The following is a 20076-nucleotide window of genomic DNA, read 5'->3' on the forward strand; positions in this document are numbered from 1 at the left end:
CAAAGCAAAATAAACCATTAAATGACAAAAGCATGACACTCTGAGAAGAAAATAACGTTTGTTGTAATTCCATAAAAAACAAGTGTTGGGCGTGTGCGTGTAACCAGTCCTTCCTGTCAGGTGACTGTCGGCAAATATTACCATGCGCGCACCATTACAATGAACACTTTCTGCGAAAAGTAAACACATTCAACAGCTGGTGACTCAAATGTTTATTTTGAAAAGGTAATAAATAAAATAATAGCAACACACACAAACACACAACGGTGGTGAAGACACACCCTCACGAGGTACATTTTTTTCCAATCCAATGAATGCGTCATACTTGAAACGATACATCCCTAATACTGACACTTACGGACCACAACATTTGGTACAAGTCTATTGAGAAGAGTCCAAAAAGCCAATAAAAATGTTCCGTTTTGATTGTTTTTCAGGGACAACTTTAATTGAGTCTACAAGGGAGAGTCAAAATATTGCAGATTTATGAGGGTCGAGTTGTTGGAAATTAATGGTTCCAAAAAAAAAGATTATTTGTATTGGATGGTAAAAGATTGTGCAAGTATACCTAAAGAAATGTTGAATATGTACAGGTTGAATTTGAAATAAAAAAACCAGTCTCCGTCCTTCGGCCTAAATCCAGAAACTGGATCGTTCCAGAGCGCCTCGCTCCAGTAGGTGGCGCTGTTCCGGCGTTTGCTGCCGACTTCCTCGCGCAGCATCAGGGCTCCGTGACCTTTCCCGGCGAGGCTGCTGTCGAAGAGGAGGAGGCCGCCTCTCGGCGGGGGGGAGGCTCCTGTAGAACGGTGGGGGAGGCTGGTGGCGCTGCAGCCTGACCGGTTGTGACACCGGTCTTCTGGGTTCACTGTAACTCCTCGGGGCTTCGGCGTAGCGCTTGAGAGGAAGCGGAGGGGGAGTTCCTTTGTGATGCTTTGCTTTGTTGACACGAGATTCAACCAGTTCCTTCAGCGGCCTCACGGCTTTGATCGCCGCTCGGGCTTCTCTGGACCGCTTCCTGTGCGGCCAGCAGGGCAAACCCAGGAAGAAGACGCACACGGAAAGGCAGCGGGCGGAAAAGATCAGCTGGACCACACAAGTCACGATGAGAGGCACCCAAAGGATCAGAGTGGTGCTCTAATGGGATGGGGAGGGCGGGGGGAAACATCCAACTGTTAGATGTAGCTAGCAGCTGCACCGCGTGACGTTCAATCTAAGGCTTGAGTGCATCCACTTAAGTCAGGCTGTTGATGCGATGCGCAACCTCCACACCTACTCTGCCAGTCTATTTACTTGTATGAATAAAACATCTAGAGCAGAACACGTCTGGAATATAGCAAAGTTAAAAGCTACTTTGATTTTTTTTTTTTTTTTAATATTACACTTTCCTATTTTAGTAAGACAGCTAGTTAAAGGTGAAGTCAAGTCAAACAATTTGTTGACAATGCAATCCCACTCTTCTAAACAAGATATTTTGATTAATATTGCATTTGCGGAAGATGAATTAAGCAGAAAAATCCACCTATTTTTATTTATCTCAGGGGTCGGCCATTTTGCCACTCGCTGTTGACTAATAATGACATCACAGTGCCGAAATGCTCATCTTGGAATTTTCTGATTAATTCATATTCCTCAATCACAATATGAATTGTTGTGCTTAGAATAGTGGGGGCATTGAGAAAATATTGCAAAGAAAAAAAATTGACTTGACTTCCCCTTTAATGGGATTAGCTAGATGGCTAATGAGTTATTCAGCTATCAAAGTAGCAAATTTTCCGTTTCGTCACATCGCGCGCCAACTCACTCACATAGATGCGCGTTGGATCGAAAGGACACTCGTTGGTGACGCTGGAGTAGCCGATGGCGTCGGGGAAGCGGCAGTGTGTCAGCAGGCTCCGCCCACCGTAGATGATGGCCCTCACCACGGACACCAGGAGGCCGATGGCGGACGCCGACGCCATGAGTGACGAAACGAGGCTGACGCTGAAGAGGGACCATGTCTGTGTTCACGATACACACACTTTGAAATATAAAAGGGCATTATATTTCAAATGTATTATGACTAAATGACAAAAATAAACAAAAGGCTGTTGGAATAATAACTAAAGTCAACCAGTGACGACGGTTTGTCGAGGTTCGACCGTTTTATTTTTTATGTCCGTGCGCGGTGGGTTAACATCTGATAGCGATCACGCACACATTTTTATTCATCAGGAAACCCAATTAGCAATGATATCCATGCTCCATAACGGCTGCATGATTAACAAAAGAGATGCCAAGCAGCCGATGGCACTGCAAGCGCGCGCTCACAAAAGACAAACAGGGAGTGGTTTCTTAAAAGGTGAGTTTCATTCACTGGTAAATGCAACCTTGCGTGAGCAGGCCAACGGCTGACAGGTGGGGAAAGGTTCTAATATAATAAAATAATTTTAAAAAATGTCTATTTTTTTATTATTACGAAATGTGCTGGGTTGAAAAAAAATACTCTTTAGAAGAAATTATTTGAAGCTATTTAGCTGCAGGGCTTTTGAAATCCTCAAGCAGACAATATTAGAGTGAATACGCTTGCCAAACAACATTTGTTCTCCATGTCAAGAAAACTCTGGTGTTGTTAGACAAAACACATGAACTGGAAATCAGAGCAGCATCAACATAAACATACTTCGCAGTCCACATATTTTCCCCCGTTGAGACTTAACAAAATAGCGAGAGAGTGATAGTGCTCACCAGGCCTCGGCGTCGCTTGTTTTTAGACAGGACAATAGCCAGAATGCCAACAACAATTCCCTGCAGTCACAAAAAAATAAGGTTCAGATCTCTCAGCAGTTATGTTTTAGTAACATGAAGAGAAAAAGAATGAAACTGTTGCAATAATCCATTTGTAACATGATGAAACATTGGAGTCGCCTCCAGCAACCTGATACATTTACATTTTCTACTAGAAGGTAATTACAAACTTTTTTTAAAAAAAAAAATTTCTACTATTGGCAACAGGGCTCATTCCCTAATCGTGGCGTAATATCAAAAACACTCACCACCAGTCCAGACGCAAGCGCCACCACATTGGAGATGGCGTACTCCATAGCGCGAGCCTGCTTGTGGAGGTTGATGTGGCGCAGCACCACGCCGTGCACCAGCGCTCCCAGCAAGAAGTTGACGTGGCCCACGAGCACCAAGCTGAGGCCCATCTTCATCAGGGCGGCGGGCTGCTCCAGGCTGGCGCAACACACCCCTGCCATGTTTTAAGATCACGTTACATCAGGCGCACAACCCCCCCGGTTCAACGACCCGCTGTTGTATCGATCGGAGACACGCGAGCCAGGTCAAGCGTGCAGAAATGTTGCTCGCATTAATCATTAATGATCACAATGTCAGTTTGTACTGACGGAATGTCCCTTGCAAAAACATGGAAAAAGTACAGGAAAATATTACATTTAACCAAATTAAACCACCAATCCGACATGGGTCAATTTATATCAGGTTGTTATCAAGAATAAAATTTGGGAAGCCATGTTATTAATCATCAAGCAACAAAACATGCTCATTCTTGGCAAAGGGCGTTGTGATTAGTCCATCCATTGCACACCTGAAATGAACATAAAGTAATAAAATAATTAAGTCTCATTCTGAATTTTTTTTTTTTCATTTTTGTCAGATTCATATTTTTCTCGCCCACATTCCAGCATTGACAGACAAACCGACTTAATTGCTTATAAAAAAGAGCCAGAAACCAGTTTGCTCTGTATTATTTACAACATTACGTTACGTTAACTCTCACTAAGTACTGAATGGCGTTATTTATAGAGTTTAGTTGTTCCCATAAACTTCATCCCCTCTGGACATACGACTACCACACCCTGTCACAATATTTGATGAACTTTGGATATATTTAAAACGGATCAGAACCATGTGAGGTCAGTTACCTGTTCTGGCCATCTCGATCAGGTCACCATTAGTTTACGTTGACTTTGAGGTTTAAAAGCATTAAAAGAAGGAGCGAACGTCCTCTCTCCTCATTTCTAACTAAACAAGTCACACACACAGCCAGTTAGACAGCTCAAGCATGTCGACAGACCTGATCTTCAAAATAAAATATGGAAAGTTTGTTTAGAAATGTATTGACATTTTTTTGGGGGAGCACAAACATGTTTGGTTACAGTTTAAATGTTACTACAAATTTGGGAAAGGACTAACAAATGCTTTTAAAGTAGTTTATGGAGTCTATGGAGAGTCTATAGTTTTATTTTGAAAGCTACTATGGTAATTCGTCATTGTCTGTGATTAATTAAGTCGCAGGTGAGCACAGGTGAGCTTGTTGAGGCCACGCCTGTTTTCTAGTGGTTTCGAAAGGTGCTTCCTGTTTACTTAAAAAAAAAATCAACAATCTGCAGAAATACGAGTTAATTATAAAAATTACAATATTAATGTAATGTAAATGAAATGTCAGTGTCAAAGTATATTTTCTGGTCAAACTACTTACACCAGAGCTGATTCAATAAATAAAATAAAGAACTAGATTTGATTGGCATCAGGCCCACTCTGCTTTTATTATTTTAACACGTTTTTTAAAATTATTTTTATTATTGTTTTTTTTTTTAAATCATTTTAAACAAATAATGATGTCTAATACGTATCTCTATATAAAAATGAATATATACATAATACAACAAGCCACCTCACTAAACTGATTTAACACCACTAGATGGGAAAATACTTGAAATTAAAATGAAAATTAGACTTCTTTCAGCAATCGAATTGAAAATTGTTTTTTTAAATGTATTTTTTCGCCCATTTTCAATCATTTCACTATTGTGGCTTTGTATATCGCAAATAGGATGGCCGAGTGGTCTAAGGCGCCGCGTTCCGGACCCAGTCTCCCCAGGAGGCCTGGGTTCGAATCTCGTGGCTGCCAGGATGGCCGAGTGGTCTAAGGCGCCGCGTTCAGGACCCAGTCTCCCCAGGAGGCCTGGGTTTGAATCTCGAATTTCCCCATTGTGGGACTAATAAAGGCATTATTATTATAAAATAAACCTCACAAAATCGCGCCTTTAGCGCGACCACGTGGCGAAATGTGAGTACTACAACCCAAAAAATTAATAATGGTAAACTTCTCACTCTCAATGGCATCCCCGATGAGATTTTTGACGTCTTGCAAGACACAGTCCAGCTATATCCAGTATGATCGTCATAAATACTCATTTTGTCACATTAAATAAGTTCCCAATGGAATCGCTTTGGGTCAGGCGCACATAAGGAAATGTCAACGGAGTACAGATGTGCTCACTTTTTCTATGTTTTGCCTAAAAGTGTGTTTGTTTGAGGTTTTTTTTTTGCATGTGTGCAAAGTGGGTCTACATTGCTGAGTATACAGGACAACCGGAAGTCATAATAATCCAGACGTTCTTGACGGCGGTGGTGTCGGGTGAAGGGGGGTCATAAATCGAGACTCCTTGTACAGTATTTGCATACAGTATTGCTGCATAGCCCAAAGACAACATGACCCAGCGGTGGGTGTTTTTTACTCGGCTGTAAAAAAAAAGAAAAAAAAAGCTCAGGGGCCGGGGGACTTTGGGGAATAGAGACACTTTTTGTTGTCTGGTTGTCCAGATCGCATTGGTTAACGTCCAGCCAGCCGGCGGCAGCTGTCCGTCCACGGCCGCCGAGAGGTAAGCGAGACGCCGTCCGCCGTGGGACCACCCCGGTGCTAGTTAGCGACGAGCTAACTGTGCTAGCTGCGCGGCTAACCCGCCGGTAACAGCGTCCGTTGCCGCTCGTTATCTGCATGGACATCATGTTTGTTGCTATGTAGTTACACTTATTAGATGTATTGCTATAATACATTTTGCAGCATCTATTGTGGAAGTTTAAATAAGTTAACCGAGACGAGACAGTCAAAAGCATTGAATTGGACAACCGCGGCAACATTGCTTCCTGTGCTTTTCAAATTATAATCACATTTATCATCGCTACCTTGCATTTGAAAAGGGTTTCTCTCTTATTTTGAAACCAAACTAATATGACTTCCGCATTTCATATGGACAATAAGGTGTAACTTTACCGATTGTTTCCGAGCAGGCTCTAGGGACCTAGACTGAGTTAGCTTAGCCGATTTAGCCTTCCGGCAAGTCATCCTCAAGCTGTCGGTCTGCCAGCATGCTAATAGCCGCTTAACCACCGCGACACACTGCGGCACGTCTGCTCCGTGCAGGAGGTCCACGCCGAGCGGAAGTTTTTGCCGAGCGGAGCCATGAGACAGTGGTGTGTCCCCGCTGCGACCCGAAGCGCGGAGCCACTCCCGGGGCGCCTCTCCGCGTCGCCCCCTCCATCAGGTAAGCTAGCGCTGGGCTGGAGGTTCGAGTCAAATGCAAATTATAATCACTCTATAGACATGCAAAAATACTGAATTCAATGCGCTGAGTTGTCTTCATTGACATTTGTTAAGGAAGTTTTAACTTGAGACTTAATTGAAAAAAAAAAAAAACAGTGGCATTCCTGGACGTCTTAATAGTTAGACAACAAGCTTATCTCATTTTTGCAAGTCTATAAAATGTGTCAATGCAGATTTTATTTTCTTCTGAAACTATGAATAAAAAATAATTTTTTTACACAAAATTGCAATGCATTAGTTTGGTCATTTTAAATCAATGAGTGGTGAAAAAAATTAGGTTGGAACGTCTGCCTCAAAGTTCTGAGGGATCTGGGTTTGAATCTCTACTCTCTCTTCCTGTATGGAGATTCTTGTTCTCCCCGTGCTTGTGTAATTTTTTTCCAGGTATTCCAACCACATCCCACATCCCCAAATGCATGCTATGTTCATGATCGACTCTAAATTGTCAATGTGTGCTCTGTGATTGGCTGGAAAAGCTTTTAGACAACCATGCAGGTGTACCTAATGTTGTGGTGTCTATTTAACTATTGTGCAGATGTCAGAATGGAGTGCTGCAGGGTGGAGCCGCGCTACACCATCGAGCAGATCGACCTCCTGCAGCGTCTGCGCCTCTCCGGCATGACCAAACCACAGATCGTCCACGCCTTGGAGTCTCTGGAGAGGCTCGACCCGGACCACCGCCCGCCTCACTGTGACCCCCACCCGGCCCCTTCCAGTAACAACAACAACAACAGCAACAACACACTCGCCACCGCCTCCGCCCCGGCGCAGTCCTCGTCGTCGTCCACCTCCTCTCTCTCCCTCGCCTCGGCCACCACGCAGACCTCCGGGCTGGACGGCGCGGCGCTGTCCCCGAGCAACAGCTTCGAGGCCTCACCTCCTCCCCTGTACCCCACCAGCGTGGCCGTGCAGCGCTCGTTCAGCTACGACATGGTCGGAGAGGAGGAGTGGGACCTGGAGGAGAAGGTGGAGGAATACATGAGGTGAGGAAGGTCAAGCATGAATTAGCACTGGGTGAGGATGGATAGAAAAGGATGAAGGAACAGACAAAGACAGATTATTATAACATCAGGTAATGGCACTTGAGCTCCCCAGAGCTGCTGGCTGTTCCTCCACGAGTGTAGTCACGTTAATTCAGGTCAGGTGTACTGGGATAGCTAAAAAAAAAAAAGACTTTTCACTGAATAAGTTAAGCAAGCCACCACTGTGTTAAAGTTCCTCTGCAGTGACATATATTTTGTTTTTAACTTTCACAGGAGGGATAGCAACCTGGTAAAAGAGGAGATAAAAACATTCCTCAACAACCGAAGGATCTCGCAGGCAATCGTGGGACAAGTTACAGGTAAGCAAATAATACAAAGAAATGTCATCGTGTTAATTTTTGATTGTGCGATGTTCTTTGCCTTCTTTCCTCAGGCATTAGTCAGAGTTATATCTCGCAGTGGTTGCTGCAGCAAGGACTGGAAATGAGCGACTCCAAACGCAGAGCTTTCTACCGCTGGTACCTGCTGGAGAGAAATAACCCAGGTGAGGGTTTGCTAAAGACAGAAGCTTGCGGTCCAACTTGGATTCAAAGGAACGCTTTCTAACAAACGACTTCCTCCTGCATGCGGAAGATGACGCGCGTAGCTTTGATTTGGCTTGTCATGCCCAAAAATAGTTGACTTGACACGCGCGTTGCTTCTTCCCGCCTTCATCTTTACTTTGAAATCTTTCCCCGCTTCACCCTTGAAGCTTTGCTGTAGTTCTCATGCTGGAGCCGCTCTGGTGCTGGTTTTCCCTCCTACGCAAGCCGATACTAACAATAGCAACAATGATCCACCGCAGTGGTTCCGATCCAACACGGCCACAGCGCTTCGCTTCTATTCACTCGGCTGACACGGCAAAAAGGAAAAAGCAGCAGCGAATTCTCATTGGCTGATTGCGCAACACGGCACAATACAAATTCCATTTCTCCAAACTGACGTCTGCAATCTTACCCTGACTGAAGGGCTGAGGTGGAGCGAAAGCCAGCACAGCGTGAGCCCCAGGGCCAGGGGAGGGGACAGAGACGGGCTGGCGGCGGCGGGGGCGAGCGGCTGCCTCCCCAACCCCAACACCAACCTCAACCCCAACTCCAACCCCGTGTGGAGCAGGCAGAGAGAGCTGCTGATGCACTTGTTGCCGTGGTACACTGCCGCCGCCGCCGCCACCGCAGCCCAGCCAGGTAACCCTGGACCCTCCCCACTCCACTCTCATCACCAAAACCGGTCTTGCATCTAGCACAGGGGTGGGCAAACTACGGCCCGGGGGCCACATGCGGCCTCTTAGACGTTTTAATCCGGCCCGCCGAACTTAAAAAGAATTTAATGAATAAACCATGTTAATGTTTTATTTTCTAAATACTGTGGTAAAAAAAAAATGTTTTTTTTTTTTTTTAGTATAATGGGTTTTTGTTAGTTTTCATATTTAATCGTCAAAAGCGTAGCAGCAAAAGATTGTTGAATATTACAATATGTGTATATGTGAGACACACCTGTACGTGAAATCAGAATTGCTAATTGGAGAACTCTGGACTTGCCAGAGTCTAACCCCAATTTCAAAACGAACCTCAGCATCTCTCGCATTATGACAACGGCGTCACTGGCTCCTCTCTACTGCAGGTGCGACTTTATCCATGCGCTCCATGGTGAAGGAGGAACCTGACTGGCGGACGGGCATCATGACCGACAGGCCGGCGATCGTTGGGGCGCCGCTGAGGCTGCGTCGAGGAAGCCGTTTCACCTGGAGGAAGGAGTGCCAGTCCATCATGGAGAGGTGAGAGGCACCATGTGACGCGGTGGGGGGGGGGATTTTGTAGTCTTGTATTTTTGGGAACAGCCTTCTTTGGCTCACGTGCGCTCAACCAAATTATTTGGTCATTCCTCGCAGCAATCAGCATATGTTGTGATTATTCTTAGGTTTTACTGCAAAAAAACCCTTGAACAAATCTTTTCTTATTTTCCAAGTAGCAAATAACACGGCATGCACATTCAGGGTTATGTGCGTTGTCCTGTTTGCGCTGACTTTATGAAGCAGTTTTTTATTACCGGCTTCTCTGGAATTAACTTCTTCTTTCTCGGCCGGTCTGAAGGATGCTGACAAAATAGAATTGCTCCCCAACATTCCCACCCACTGTGCACAATTGATTTGTCCATTAGACGTGTGCATTAAGTACGAGGGGCACTCACGGTAATAAGACCACACGGGGGGCTCTGCAGTGCTGATCCCAAGGAGCCGTTTTAGATCCAAGGACAGATGTGTGCGTGCGTGTGTGACAACTATAAGATCTGTTCCAATAACGCGAGTTCTTTTTTTTTTGTGCCGCCTAATGTTTTTCTTCAATACCTTCGAGAACGAGGAGCAGCACGATTTTTAACATTTCCACGGTTCTTTCCAGCTTCTTCGTGGAGAACCAGTACCCCGATGAGGCAAAGCGGGAGGAGATCGCCAACGCCTGCAACTCGGTCATCCAGAAACCAGGTGGCAAAAGACATTTCTCGCAACATTCCATGTCGTGATTCATCTAGCACAGGGGTGGGCAAACTACGGCCCGGGGGCCACATGCGGCCCGTTAGACGTTTTAATCCGGCCCGCCGAATTTGAAAATAATTAAATGAATAATTTTTTTTTTTCCTCCGATGAGGTGAGGTGACCAAAACACTCCATCCATCTGCTCCTGGTCCGGCTCCTCTGTCAAATTTTCGAACCCACTGTGGCCCGCCAATCAAAATGTTTGCACACCCCTGATATTAATGCTATTGTAACAACCGTTTCTTACTCTCTTTTGTGTTCAGGGTGCAAGCTGTCTGAATTTGAGCGTGTGACGGCCTTAAAGGTGTACAACTGGTTCGCCAACCGCCGCAAGGAGATGAAGCGGCGAGCCAATATCGGTGCGCGCTCGATATGGGCACCAGGGAGAAGCCCGTGTAAATGTCTTATATTCCTTTTATGTATGTATAGAAGCTGCCATTTTGGAAAGCCACGGCATCGAGGTCCCGAGTCCGAGCTGCCACTCCAACGGCGAAGAGGGCGAGATGCAAGAGTTCTCCGATCAGGTCACTCAACGTTTCTCAGAGCAGGTACGTCGCTTACCAAAAATGGCGGATTGAAGTGACGTGAAATGTTGAATTTGACGGTTGTTGGCGCTTGCACGTTGTCAGGAAGAGGCATCCACCCAGAGAATGGTGGAGCAACAAGACCCCTCCGTGAGGGCCATCCCCGAGGCCCTCGCCAGCCCCGCCGTAGACGTGGCGGAACAGAAAGAGAAGGATCCAAAAAGGGAAACTGTGGATGAAGAGTGACCAAAAAGCTGGTGATGTCGATTTGAGTTTTAATCTAAATACTTTCAAAAAAAAAAAAAAAAAAAGGTCTGCCTCCTCTTTGGGGGATTGACGCTCACTCAAGGTGCCGCTGATGGAAAAGAGGCTGCCATATTTATCGAAAGTTATCCTGCTTATGTTAACAGCAATATACAGTACATATATAAATATATACATAAACTTATATCGATATGTAGTGCATTCCAAGGTGGTATTAACAAGCCTAAATTCCTTAGAATTACCTGAAGGATACCTCACCCATTTTAACTATTTTATTTTTTTTTTTTAAATTTCCAACCTCATTTTTTTTTTTTTTTTTATGCTGAGTGGTGAAGTGCCTGCAGGTCAGGTCAGAGAGACGCTTTCAACGATCTCGTCTGCACGGATGTATGTGTGCGTGTTTTTCTTTCGTTTTTTTTTTTTTTTTCTTTTCTCCGGTGCTGACGCCCGACCTCAAAGAGTCGATTGATCAAATCATTCGGCCAATGTTGGAATTTGCAAAGCCCTGAGGGACACCTGGAATCTCAGGAAATCCAACAATTGCGGATTAAGACAGTGAAGAAGTGCACCAGATGTGCGTGTGTGTTTGTGTGTGTAAGCTTCAAGAGATTTTCTTCATCATATACACGCTCACTCCAAACAGGATGTTCTATTTATACATTTTTTTTTTATTAGTAGAACAAAGCGAGGACTATCCATCATGTCTTTGTTCCACTCGATGCTGCTCTTGTTGCTTTTTTTTTTTCCCTCCCCCCTCATCTAACCTCATTTTCCAAGCCTGTAAAGCTTCTCTCCACCAAAACAAACGTCAATGTGATTGAAAATCACCACGCCGTCTTCTTCCCTCCTTATTGGAATAAGCTAAAAGCTTTTGCTCACGTACTGCACTTCAAAAGTGGATCTCACTCTAATAGTAATAATAACGCTTGTGTACATAATAACCTGGAGGAGTATTGCGTTTGTGGGTGCTTTTCTTCAAACTAACGACATTAGCAAAAAAAATATACTGTAGAGTTGTGTAACTTGAAACATGACTAGAAGACTTCAACTGTGCCGGAGTCGCTCAAGAAATGTTCATCAAATGGACAAATGTGCTTGTGATATACCGTATTTCCTCAAATAGTGGCCGTCCCTCTGCGTCGTCCGCTTTAAGATGAATCCAAACGCCTCCCTCAAACAAATGTCTGCCTTTTCCGCACCAGGGAAAAAAAAAAAAAAAAAAACGGGTCGTAACTGTAAATACCTCAGATCGTACACGGACATGAACTCTTTTGCTAACCAAAACAGCAGCATCTACCAAGGTGAACCGGCTCTCAGCTTGAGAAAGAAATTTTGGGCTTACTTCACCGCATTTCCTCAAATAGTGGCCGTCCATCCAAATTGCCTCGTATGGATGCCCTTGTTTTCCCATTCGGAAAAATAAATGGGGCGTAACAGTTATTACCTCAGATCACAGACGCCATTGTTCGCACACGGACGTCAGAGTTCCCTACGGAACGCGTTTGTTCACCATAGTAATTGTAAACATTCGGACAGCTGAAGGAAATCCTGCAATGCGTTACCGTATTTCCTGAAATAGCGGCCGTCCATGTCAAATAAACACCTGTAATTACCTCAGTTCACAGAAGCTAATGTTGTTGAGCCAATTTGAAGCCCCATTGCGAGCCAAAACAGCAGCACGGACCAAGGCACGTAAACACCCCCCCCCCCACATGATTAGTGCGATGTCTGACCGCCTCACCCGCATCTGAGTCGCCACTATTTGCGGAACTACAGCCCATGTTTCTTAAATCGCGTTGCCTCCCGATGCCAAAGGTGGTCCAGGTGATGTTCAGAACAACACTAGCCAACATTCTTTCAAAAGGAATTCTTGTGTTGAAGCCAATGGCAGCCATTGTTGTGACTGTTCACGATACAGTGTCTTGTAGCATTCATGTCACGTGGGGGGGGGGGGGGGGGGGGGGATTTGCTCCGTCCTCCAAAAGGAAACCCTCCAAAAATGATGATTATGATTATTGTTATTATTATGCTCCTTGCTATCTGCTTTTATCTGACAGCAAGCAACAATAAAAGTATTGTTAACGATGGCCGTGCGATGTCGTGTTTGTTGTCTGTTGACGCTCGATTCATCATACGAGAGAAGTCTCGGGGTATCGTGCTCCCAAAGGGGGTGACATCAGAGCAATCGGAAGTTTCTTTATGGTTAACAGTGACATTAATATTATTCGTTGTAATTATTATTATATCACTTTTGGCTCGCATTTTCACAAACTGAATATGAAGATGTAATACTTTATTGTGTGGACAAATGTCCTATTCAGCAAATAAAAAGTGCGCCCTCACAGATTTAATAGGACTTTAATTTTTGTGTCCATGGAAAATATTTGAGGTCAGCTCCTGGAAATTGAGAGCAAATACAAAAGTGATGCATTTATATTGCATTATTTGACACATTTAATTCTTATTTTTATTAGATTACTATGGCACTGCTGCAGAGCTAATTCGATTTATTATAGCGAGCCAGTTAGAATTTATTTTTGAAGTCATACAGCTCAGCCGAATCCAGACAAATGTGTTTGGGATTCATTTGCATTTATGACGTCACTATAAATCAGACGATGTACTTTATTTTTTTTTTTCTTGTGCACTCCACAATAGACGTCAGTTTCTGCCTGATCTCAGCAGCAGATGGCAGTAGTGTGGTGCGAAAGTAACTTAGAAGTGGGATGCTGTGAGTCCTTCGAATTCTGGTTGAACAGGATTTCTTGTGACTTCCTTTGTACTCATTTCTTCAAGCATTTTGTCAGCTTGCATGTACGTTGACGCTCTGAGCCAATCTGTCACTGTTCATGGCATGAAACATTGCCTGCGGGTTAGTTGTTCAAGCTTACTAATTTCCCCTAATTCACGACACGCACCCATTTCCAAAATTCCTCCCCAGAAAGTGATCACCAGTCTGCCCGCTTGTTAAATTAATCCGCGGTTGAGCAGTGAGCATCGTGCCCGAGTGCCATAAGGCCTAATTTGGCATTTCGGAAAGTCACAATACTTTTATTGCTCATATGGACACATTGATCTCGTAATGAAAAAAAAAGAAAAAATTGGCCTCAAGGCTCATGTCTGAATCGCCTCCAAATGTTGTAATCCGTTCATTAGCCATCAAATTATCTTTTGAATACGAACACAAGGCGTGATTATGCACAAGCACGCGCGCTTTAAAGGCTAAGCACCCTAAGTCGGGTTTCAAGTCAACTGAGGTTGTCAGTCACGATTTAAAGCTTTAGGAGGAACAACAGCCGCTCAGATAACACTTTTAATGTTCAACATAATTTAGACGACTTCAGTTAGAGTCTTCATTTTGTTTTTGTGTCATGGTGAGCGAACCGCTTTTCTTTGTGCCTGACCCGCCGCAAATTTCAGTGAGGCAGGTTGCCAGGCCTAAACCAGCCGTTGCCTAATTCAGTTTTTCTTCGAAGGGCCGGCTAATGCAGGCGTGGGTAACCTACGGCCCGGGGGGCCACATGCGGCCCGTTAAATGCTTTAATCCGGCCTGCCAGATTTGAAAAAAATTAAATGAATAAACCTTCTTAATGTTTTATTTCAATTCGTTTTTATCAGCATTTGTATTCATTTAAAATTAAATGTATTTATTTTCTCCGATGAGGTGAGGTGATCAAAACACTCCATCCATCTGCTCCTGGTCCAGCCCCTCTGTCAAATTTTAGAACCCATTGTGGCCCGCCAATCAAAATGTTTGCCCACCCCTGGTCTAATGAGTTTTTCAATTGGTTGCGTGGTGGGTAAGTGGTTCTTTCATTTGCCTCGCAGTCAACAGCGACCTGGTCCAAATCGAGTGCAGAGCACTTTTGGTTCCAGGGACCACTGTAGCCCAGCTCTCCCTTAAAGCTCGAGCCAGAAGTCTATTTATAGCTGCTCCTCTGGGCTATTTAGTTTAGAATCGTCAAAGGTTCAACACCAACTGGCCTCGAGCAACTTCCAGCACATCAACTGTGGTTTTCCTACGCCCATGCGACACGTTCTTCAGCCCAAACACGCTGCGTCATCGTTAAAAAGTTACGTTTCGATCTGATTAGACGGTTGGGTTGCGGTTCAACAGCCCCCCCGCGCCCCGGGGGGCGTGATTTAAAGCGGCATGCCAAGTGAGGACGAATAATCATTTACACTCCCTCAAGGCCTGACTCAAATTTATATTCTATTACATGCATAACCACAAACACACACACACAAGTACCGTACGCTGGCATCAACACTTTACAAGGTTGTGAATTTGTGTACTTCTCACTTTAGTTCATCTGCAAATCCAATTGTGAGAATAGACGAGAGGACGGATTGTAAACTGAAACAAAAATGTATTATATAAAAGCTTTAAAAAAAACATAATCGGAAATATGAAAAATATATATTGCGCCACACCTACCGTCTGTTTTAAACAAGTTCCTTGTGCTTATTAAATACGATCTTGCGGCGACGGTGTCATTAATAACTGATGGGATCGGTCCGTGCATCCACGTCCAAGCGTTTTTCATAAAAGTCCTTTTTTAACAAATATTTCTCATATAATATACAACACTGCATCATTTTTTAAGACACGCAATCGTTCATCCTCTCTTGAATGGTGTATTTTTTCTTTTCCCTCCTTTTGCAGTCGAAAACAGAATTCATGACCTGTCACCTTTTCTGCTGACAGAACATCTCACAGCCTCGGTAACTTTTTTTTCTCCCCCCCCTTCGCTCTCTCTTTTTTAAGAAGCCTGATGACACGTGGCATGAAAAGTATGCGATTCAATTTGTCGCCGCTTATTGCTCCACTGCTTTGCCAGCCGCCGTTTTGATTAAGAGGCTTTTTTTTTTTTGCTGATTTTGCCCGTTTTATTTCACTTGTTTATTTCCTACCAAACCACAAACTGGCCTGTCCCGTCTGATCGACTTCCCCCTTTCACTGAGCGTGTCTTTTTGATACAATGAAGAGAGGAGAGTGCGCACGGATGGAGCTGAAAAGTGGGCGGGGCTTTTAAGTTTCCCTTCACACTGGCGACATAATGGGAGGAAATTCTACTTTCTGCAGGGTTTAAAAAAAGACCTCACAATGCGTTTACCCTTGAAAGGAAGAGACTAGAAGAGAAATAACCTTTTTGGGATGGGGTTTGGGTTTTCTATCAACTCACAAACGCACTAAAACAAAGCCTGCGGTTGCAGGCTGTAGACTGAAGGGGGGGGATGCACATCATGGGTCTTTTAAATGTGATTTTTACACTTTTGTGGAGGTCTGCGCTATACTTTCCTTCAGATTCCACTCATGTATTCAAATTCCAAAAAGCCGTGTTGAAATTCAGACGAGATATCCCGTTTATGTGCAGTCATTAACCATGACGTGCCGCATCATCTCATTAAAGCCTCTCTCAGCGCAATATGGTTTCCTTTTTATTTTGTTCTTGGTTCTTTTTTATGCTCCTCTCTCGACACGTCGTCGTCCTCCTGCCCGACCTTGAATTATTCTAATTAAGCTCATTACCGGGTGACTTTTGAGATTCGTGTAGCAAAGCCAGCACTGTTAAAAGCAGAGCGACCTTGGAGACAGTCGGGCAAGGATGGCAGTGCTGTGTTAGTGTGTGGGGAGGGAGGGGGCGGGGGGACAAGGTGGTGGTGGTGGGTGGGGGGGTCACCGTGGGAGCCGGTTTGTCTCCTACACAGGTAATTAATAAGCTTATTAACTCCTCCGCTCATCATCATAATCAGAGCTGCAGCCGAGGTGAGAACTGGAGTGAATTAGCTCATTGCAATTAAATTGGACAAAATTGCAGTCAGTTTAGAGGTGACTGCTGAGTTTCAGACGGCTGAAGAAGAGAAGGAGTATGCCACGGGGGAAACTGTTTTGAGTTGCTCACTAACCATGTCCTGCTGTGATATTAAAAGAACAACTGTGGCTTCAGCAGTAAAATAATTCTCAACGTGCCATCAAACGCTGCAAAACAAAACAAAAAAGATCTGTATATATTTTCACCTGATCCTAACCCTGTTGAGACAACTCTGGGAGATCATTCTTACGGACCAAGACTCGTTATGTATCGTTCCTAAACGAAATGTTGCGTGTCAATGTCAACGAAGGAAATATCTCGCACACTTTCCAGCTCGCAAGCGGCAACGGAGAAGAACAACTGGCTGGTTTCTCTCGAAGGTGTTTCTTTGAGTTTGGAGGCGACTCCATTTGCAATGCAGACTTTCAGCCACTCAAGGCCGACGTCACACCTCATCAGGGCAAGCGTCAGGATTCAGGTGCACTTCCATTCAAGAGGCCTCAACTTGTCTTTGTGTGATTTTTTTTTCTCATCAAGCTTGTTTCCACAGGGCTTTGTGGACGTATGCATACTTTGACTCAAAGGGCCAAGGTGGACAAATCGGAGCAGACACTCGGAGAAGGACCCTGTAACCTGGACGGGTGTAGGAGACAAGACCTGACATGCAGTCTGATTATCCTCAACGACAGGGGAGAAGAGGTGGCTATCCTGATAGGTGGAAAGACAAAAAAAAAAAAAAAAAAGTCCTCAGGGATTTTGATTGATGGCCTTTTTTTGTAAGTAGGTTTACTTTTGCAAACCAGAAATGTACTCTTACCACCAAGTATCCCGCCGCACGTTCAAATGAAGTTCTTATTTTTATTATCACTGCATAATATGGGAAAAGAAACTCCCCTTCCAAGCGCACAGCATATGTGAGACATATTAGTTTCACAGCTTTATCCTTGCCACACTGTGCCGTAAAGATAAAGAGAACATTACACGGTTGAGAATCAAGGACAATGTGATGCCGAGTCGCTGCTGAAAAGCTGAGTCAGCGCTATTGTTCTTAAATGAACAGGAAAATGGAATTATGGATTGCTGTGGACATGCTACGGAGCAAAGAGGTGAGAAATAGCATATTTGATGGGCGTAGAAAAGCTTTCACGATGAAGGGTAATGATACGCGTTTCCTGTTGGAATTATTGGTGGGGGCGATGTTTTAGCCACACCCCCCTCAAAAATTCCAGAAGCCTGAAATGGTGCAAAACACTTTAATGCTTCGCAGTGTCTCGAAATGATCCGATAATGCCACCATGGTGAAAATACGTCGGAAAAAAAACTATAACCTCTTTCCACGTTGCTTACTGTTGTGGTCAAATGCAAACTGCCTCGTGAGCCGTTTCCCCAAGGTGAGCACGACTATAAAAAGCTAACGAGCTACTGGGATATATATAATATGTAATATATATGGATCTATAAACGTCTTATTGGCTTTTCATCTGGGTTCAATGAATGTGACTGCGCATGATAAATCACTTGCGAATATCTTTCGAGGGGGAAGAGCCGATGCAGCCCCTCAATAATTTACTTGACATAAATGTTATGATGCTGCACACGCAAAAACGCATGCACACACACGCGAATGGCGGACGCTTGTAATTCTTTACTTGGTCGGAGGAAAGATTATTTATTGACACTTGCGAACCCTGAGCAATGGATGTTTGGATAGGTTGCGTAACTGCCTCAGGTTTGAAGGGAGGCTCTCTTTAGTCTGCATGTTCAATAGGGTTTAGATCAGGTCTCGTCAGAATAATCAAGTGTTTCATTCGTGGGCATTTTTTGTTGAGTGTTTTCGAGGCATTCACTTGAGTTACTAACTAGTGCCGCCGTCGGCTAAACGTGAAATTGTGCTCCAAAGGCAAGTTGGGAGTCGTCAAAGGTTAATTCTGCACCGTTGCCATTTTGTGACCTCTTTCGCGCTTGACTGGCGCTGATGTGGATGAACAGCCGCTTTTGCCTGTTTACCATCTTCCATCTTGCATCTGTTAACCCCGAACTTTGGCGCTTTTCGTTGCAGGGACGGGCACACAACTAACGGTTTGGAACTCATCCACCTGCCACGAGGAGGTAACTCTTCCATTTATGAGCCCATCGAAATTCCGCTCACAGGCGAAGAAGCATTCTGTCAATGACAAGATGAGTCAGGACGGCCTTTCGCGAGCCCCAATCCTAATAACGGCGTAATGGTCATAGATAGATCACAGATAGCACGAGCTGGTCTCCAACCTGCCGTAAGTGCTCGCCGCAAACACATTTTGAAGCTCATTTGTTCCGAGCAGATGCACGCCTGGATGCACCTTGCGGTTAATTGTAATGGTTCTCTCTCAGGCGGCGTACTGACAAATGGCCTGCTGTTTTTTTTTTTTTTTTTTTTTTATGGTTTGCTCACTGCTGCTACTCTACAAGCACTGACCTGGACTCGCTTGGTATGCATTAGGTCAAGTCTAACCGTCTGACCCTCTCGTGTGCTCCACTCAATGGCATGACAGGTTCATTACAAGCATCCAGACCAGAGGAATCAATCCCCGAAAGGTCTGCTCCTGACGCCCCCCACTCCTCCTCCTCCTCTCATTCTTTTCACTTCTGCACTAAGTGTGTGGGATCGATATTAGTGGAGAAGAAAAGGGTTTCCTCAGATGGAACTAATTTGAGCTGTTCTTGTGGCAATGTTCAGCACTGCCACTGAGGGGCAGTAAAGAGCTGCGTTTTCAAAGCTTGGAAAATTCAGGAATGTTTCCAGGAGAACATTAGGCAAGGCAAGCTTGCTTTTATCTTAAGTCGATTTTTCAGGTATGAGTACTTTACTTGTTTGTTTTTCTTTTTAATTTTAATGCCTGGGTTTGAAAACCAATCAGTTGGACCATTTCTACTCCCTAATTTGTCAAAATAAGATAATTACTGAACAGATAAAACTAGTTTTAAATTAGCTTTTGGGGATTATTATGTTTCAGTATTCCTTGTAATTGTTTTAAGCATTTTACATACATATTTTTTAAATAGTAGTAATTATTCAAAAATCATGACATACCTTTCAATTTGATCAGCTTCAATGGAGTTTGTCAGTCTCACCAATGTAACCCAGATACTATTATCTAAAAAAGAATTGTTTCCATTTTTATTTTATGTCGCATAACTAACACAGTCAGCATGAACCATTGAGCAAAAACTGTAACATATTTGATTAGCAAACCTGATAATTGCAACCCTGTTGCTATAATTAGAATACTGTCATGCTAAAATCAAATTAAATGAAGTTTGAATTTTAAACATTTATTGAGTTTTTTTTCCAGATGCCTTAGTATAAGATTGATGCTGCTAAATGCATGATGCCAGACTGCCTGTTAATCTTAAAAACGACAAAATAGTTTATAAAACAAATTAACTGTTGTTTTTTTTTATGTTGATGCCTAAACTGTCAATTCTACTAAGTACATCTCTGAGTCTACTTTTTAACTTTTACTAATATTTATACTTGTACGCACGGACAAAATGT

General features: G+C 43.9%; 2 protein-coding genes across 6 annotated transcripts; one reads left to right on the forward strand and one right to left on the reverse strand.

Annotated features, from left to right (window-relative positions):
- Window positions 1-197: 197 nt before the first annotated feature.
- Window positions 198-6310, reverse strand: LOC148321480 (transmembrane protein 54-like). 2 transcript variants are annotated; one of them, XM_088318096.1, is made up of 5 exons: window positions 6056-6310; window positions 3033-3229; window positions 2725-2784; window positions 1806-1997; window positions 198-1134 (listed from the first exon to the last, which is right to left on the reverse strand). In XM_088318096.1, the coding sequence occupies exons 2-5, from the start codon at window positions 3189-3191 to the stop codon at window positions 634-636; spliced, it is 912 nt and encodes a 303-aa protein (XP_088174222.1). In that variant the 5' UTR covers window positions 3192-3229; window positions 6056-6310; the 3' UTR covers window positions 198-633. The 2 variants fall into 2 exon arrangements, with proteins under 2 accessions (XP_088174222.1, XP_088174220.1); XM_088318094.1 differs by lacking the exon at window positions 6056-6310 and adding an exon at window positions 3921-4280.
- Window positions 5310-12812, forward strand: LOC148321481 (homeobox-containing protein 1). 4 transcript variants are annotated; one of them, XM_088318091.1, is made up of 11 exons: window positions 5310-5663; window positions 6206-6326; window positions 6921-7368; window positions 7642-7727; window positions 7802-7912; window positions 8376-8591; window positions 9028-9181; window positions 9804-9886; window positions 10201-10296; window positions 10370-10485; window positions 10567-12812. In XM_088318091.1, the coding sequence occupies exons 2-11, from the start codon at window positions 6245-6247 to the stop codon at window positions 10705-10707; spliced, it is 1533 nt and encodes a 510-aa protein (XP_088174217.1). In that variant the 5' UTR covers window positions 5310-5663; window positions 6206-6244; the 3' UTR covers window positions 10708-12812. The 4 variants fall into 4 exon arrangements, with proteins under 4 accessions (XP_088174217.1, XP_088174219.1, XP_088174216.1 ...); XM_088318090.1 differs by having other exon boundaries at window positions 5318-5663; window positions 10367-10485; XM_088318093.1 differs by lacking the exon at window positions 8376-8591 and having other exon boundaries at window positions 5311-5663.
- The last annotated feature ends 7264 nt before the right edge of the window (window positions 12813-20076 follow it).

This window comes from Idiotropiscis lumnitzeri, chromosome 16 (assembly GCF_059441095.1).
Source record: "Idiotropiscis lumnitzeri isolate Australia: NSW breed Sydney's pygmy pipehorse chromosome 16, RoL_Ilum_1.0, whole genome shotgun sequence".
Lineage (NCBI taxonomy): Eukaryota > Metazoa > Chordata > Actinopteri > Syngnathiformes > Syngnathidae > Idiotropiscis > Idiotropiscis lumnitzeri.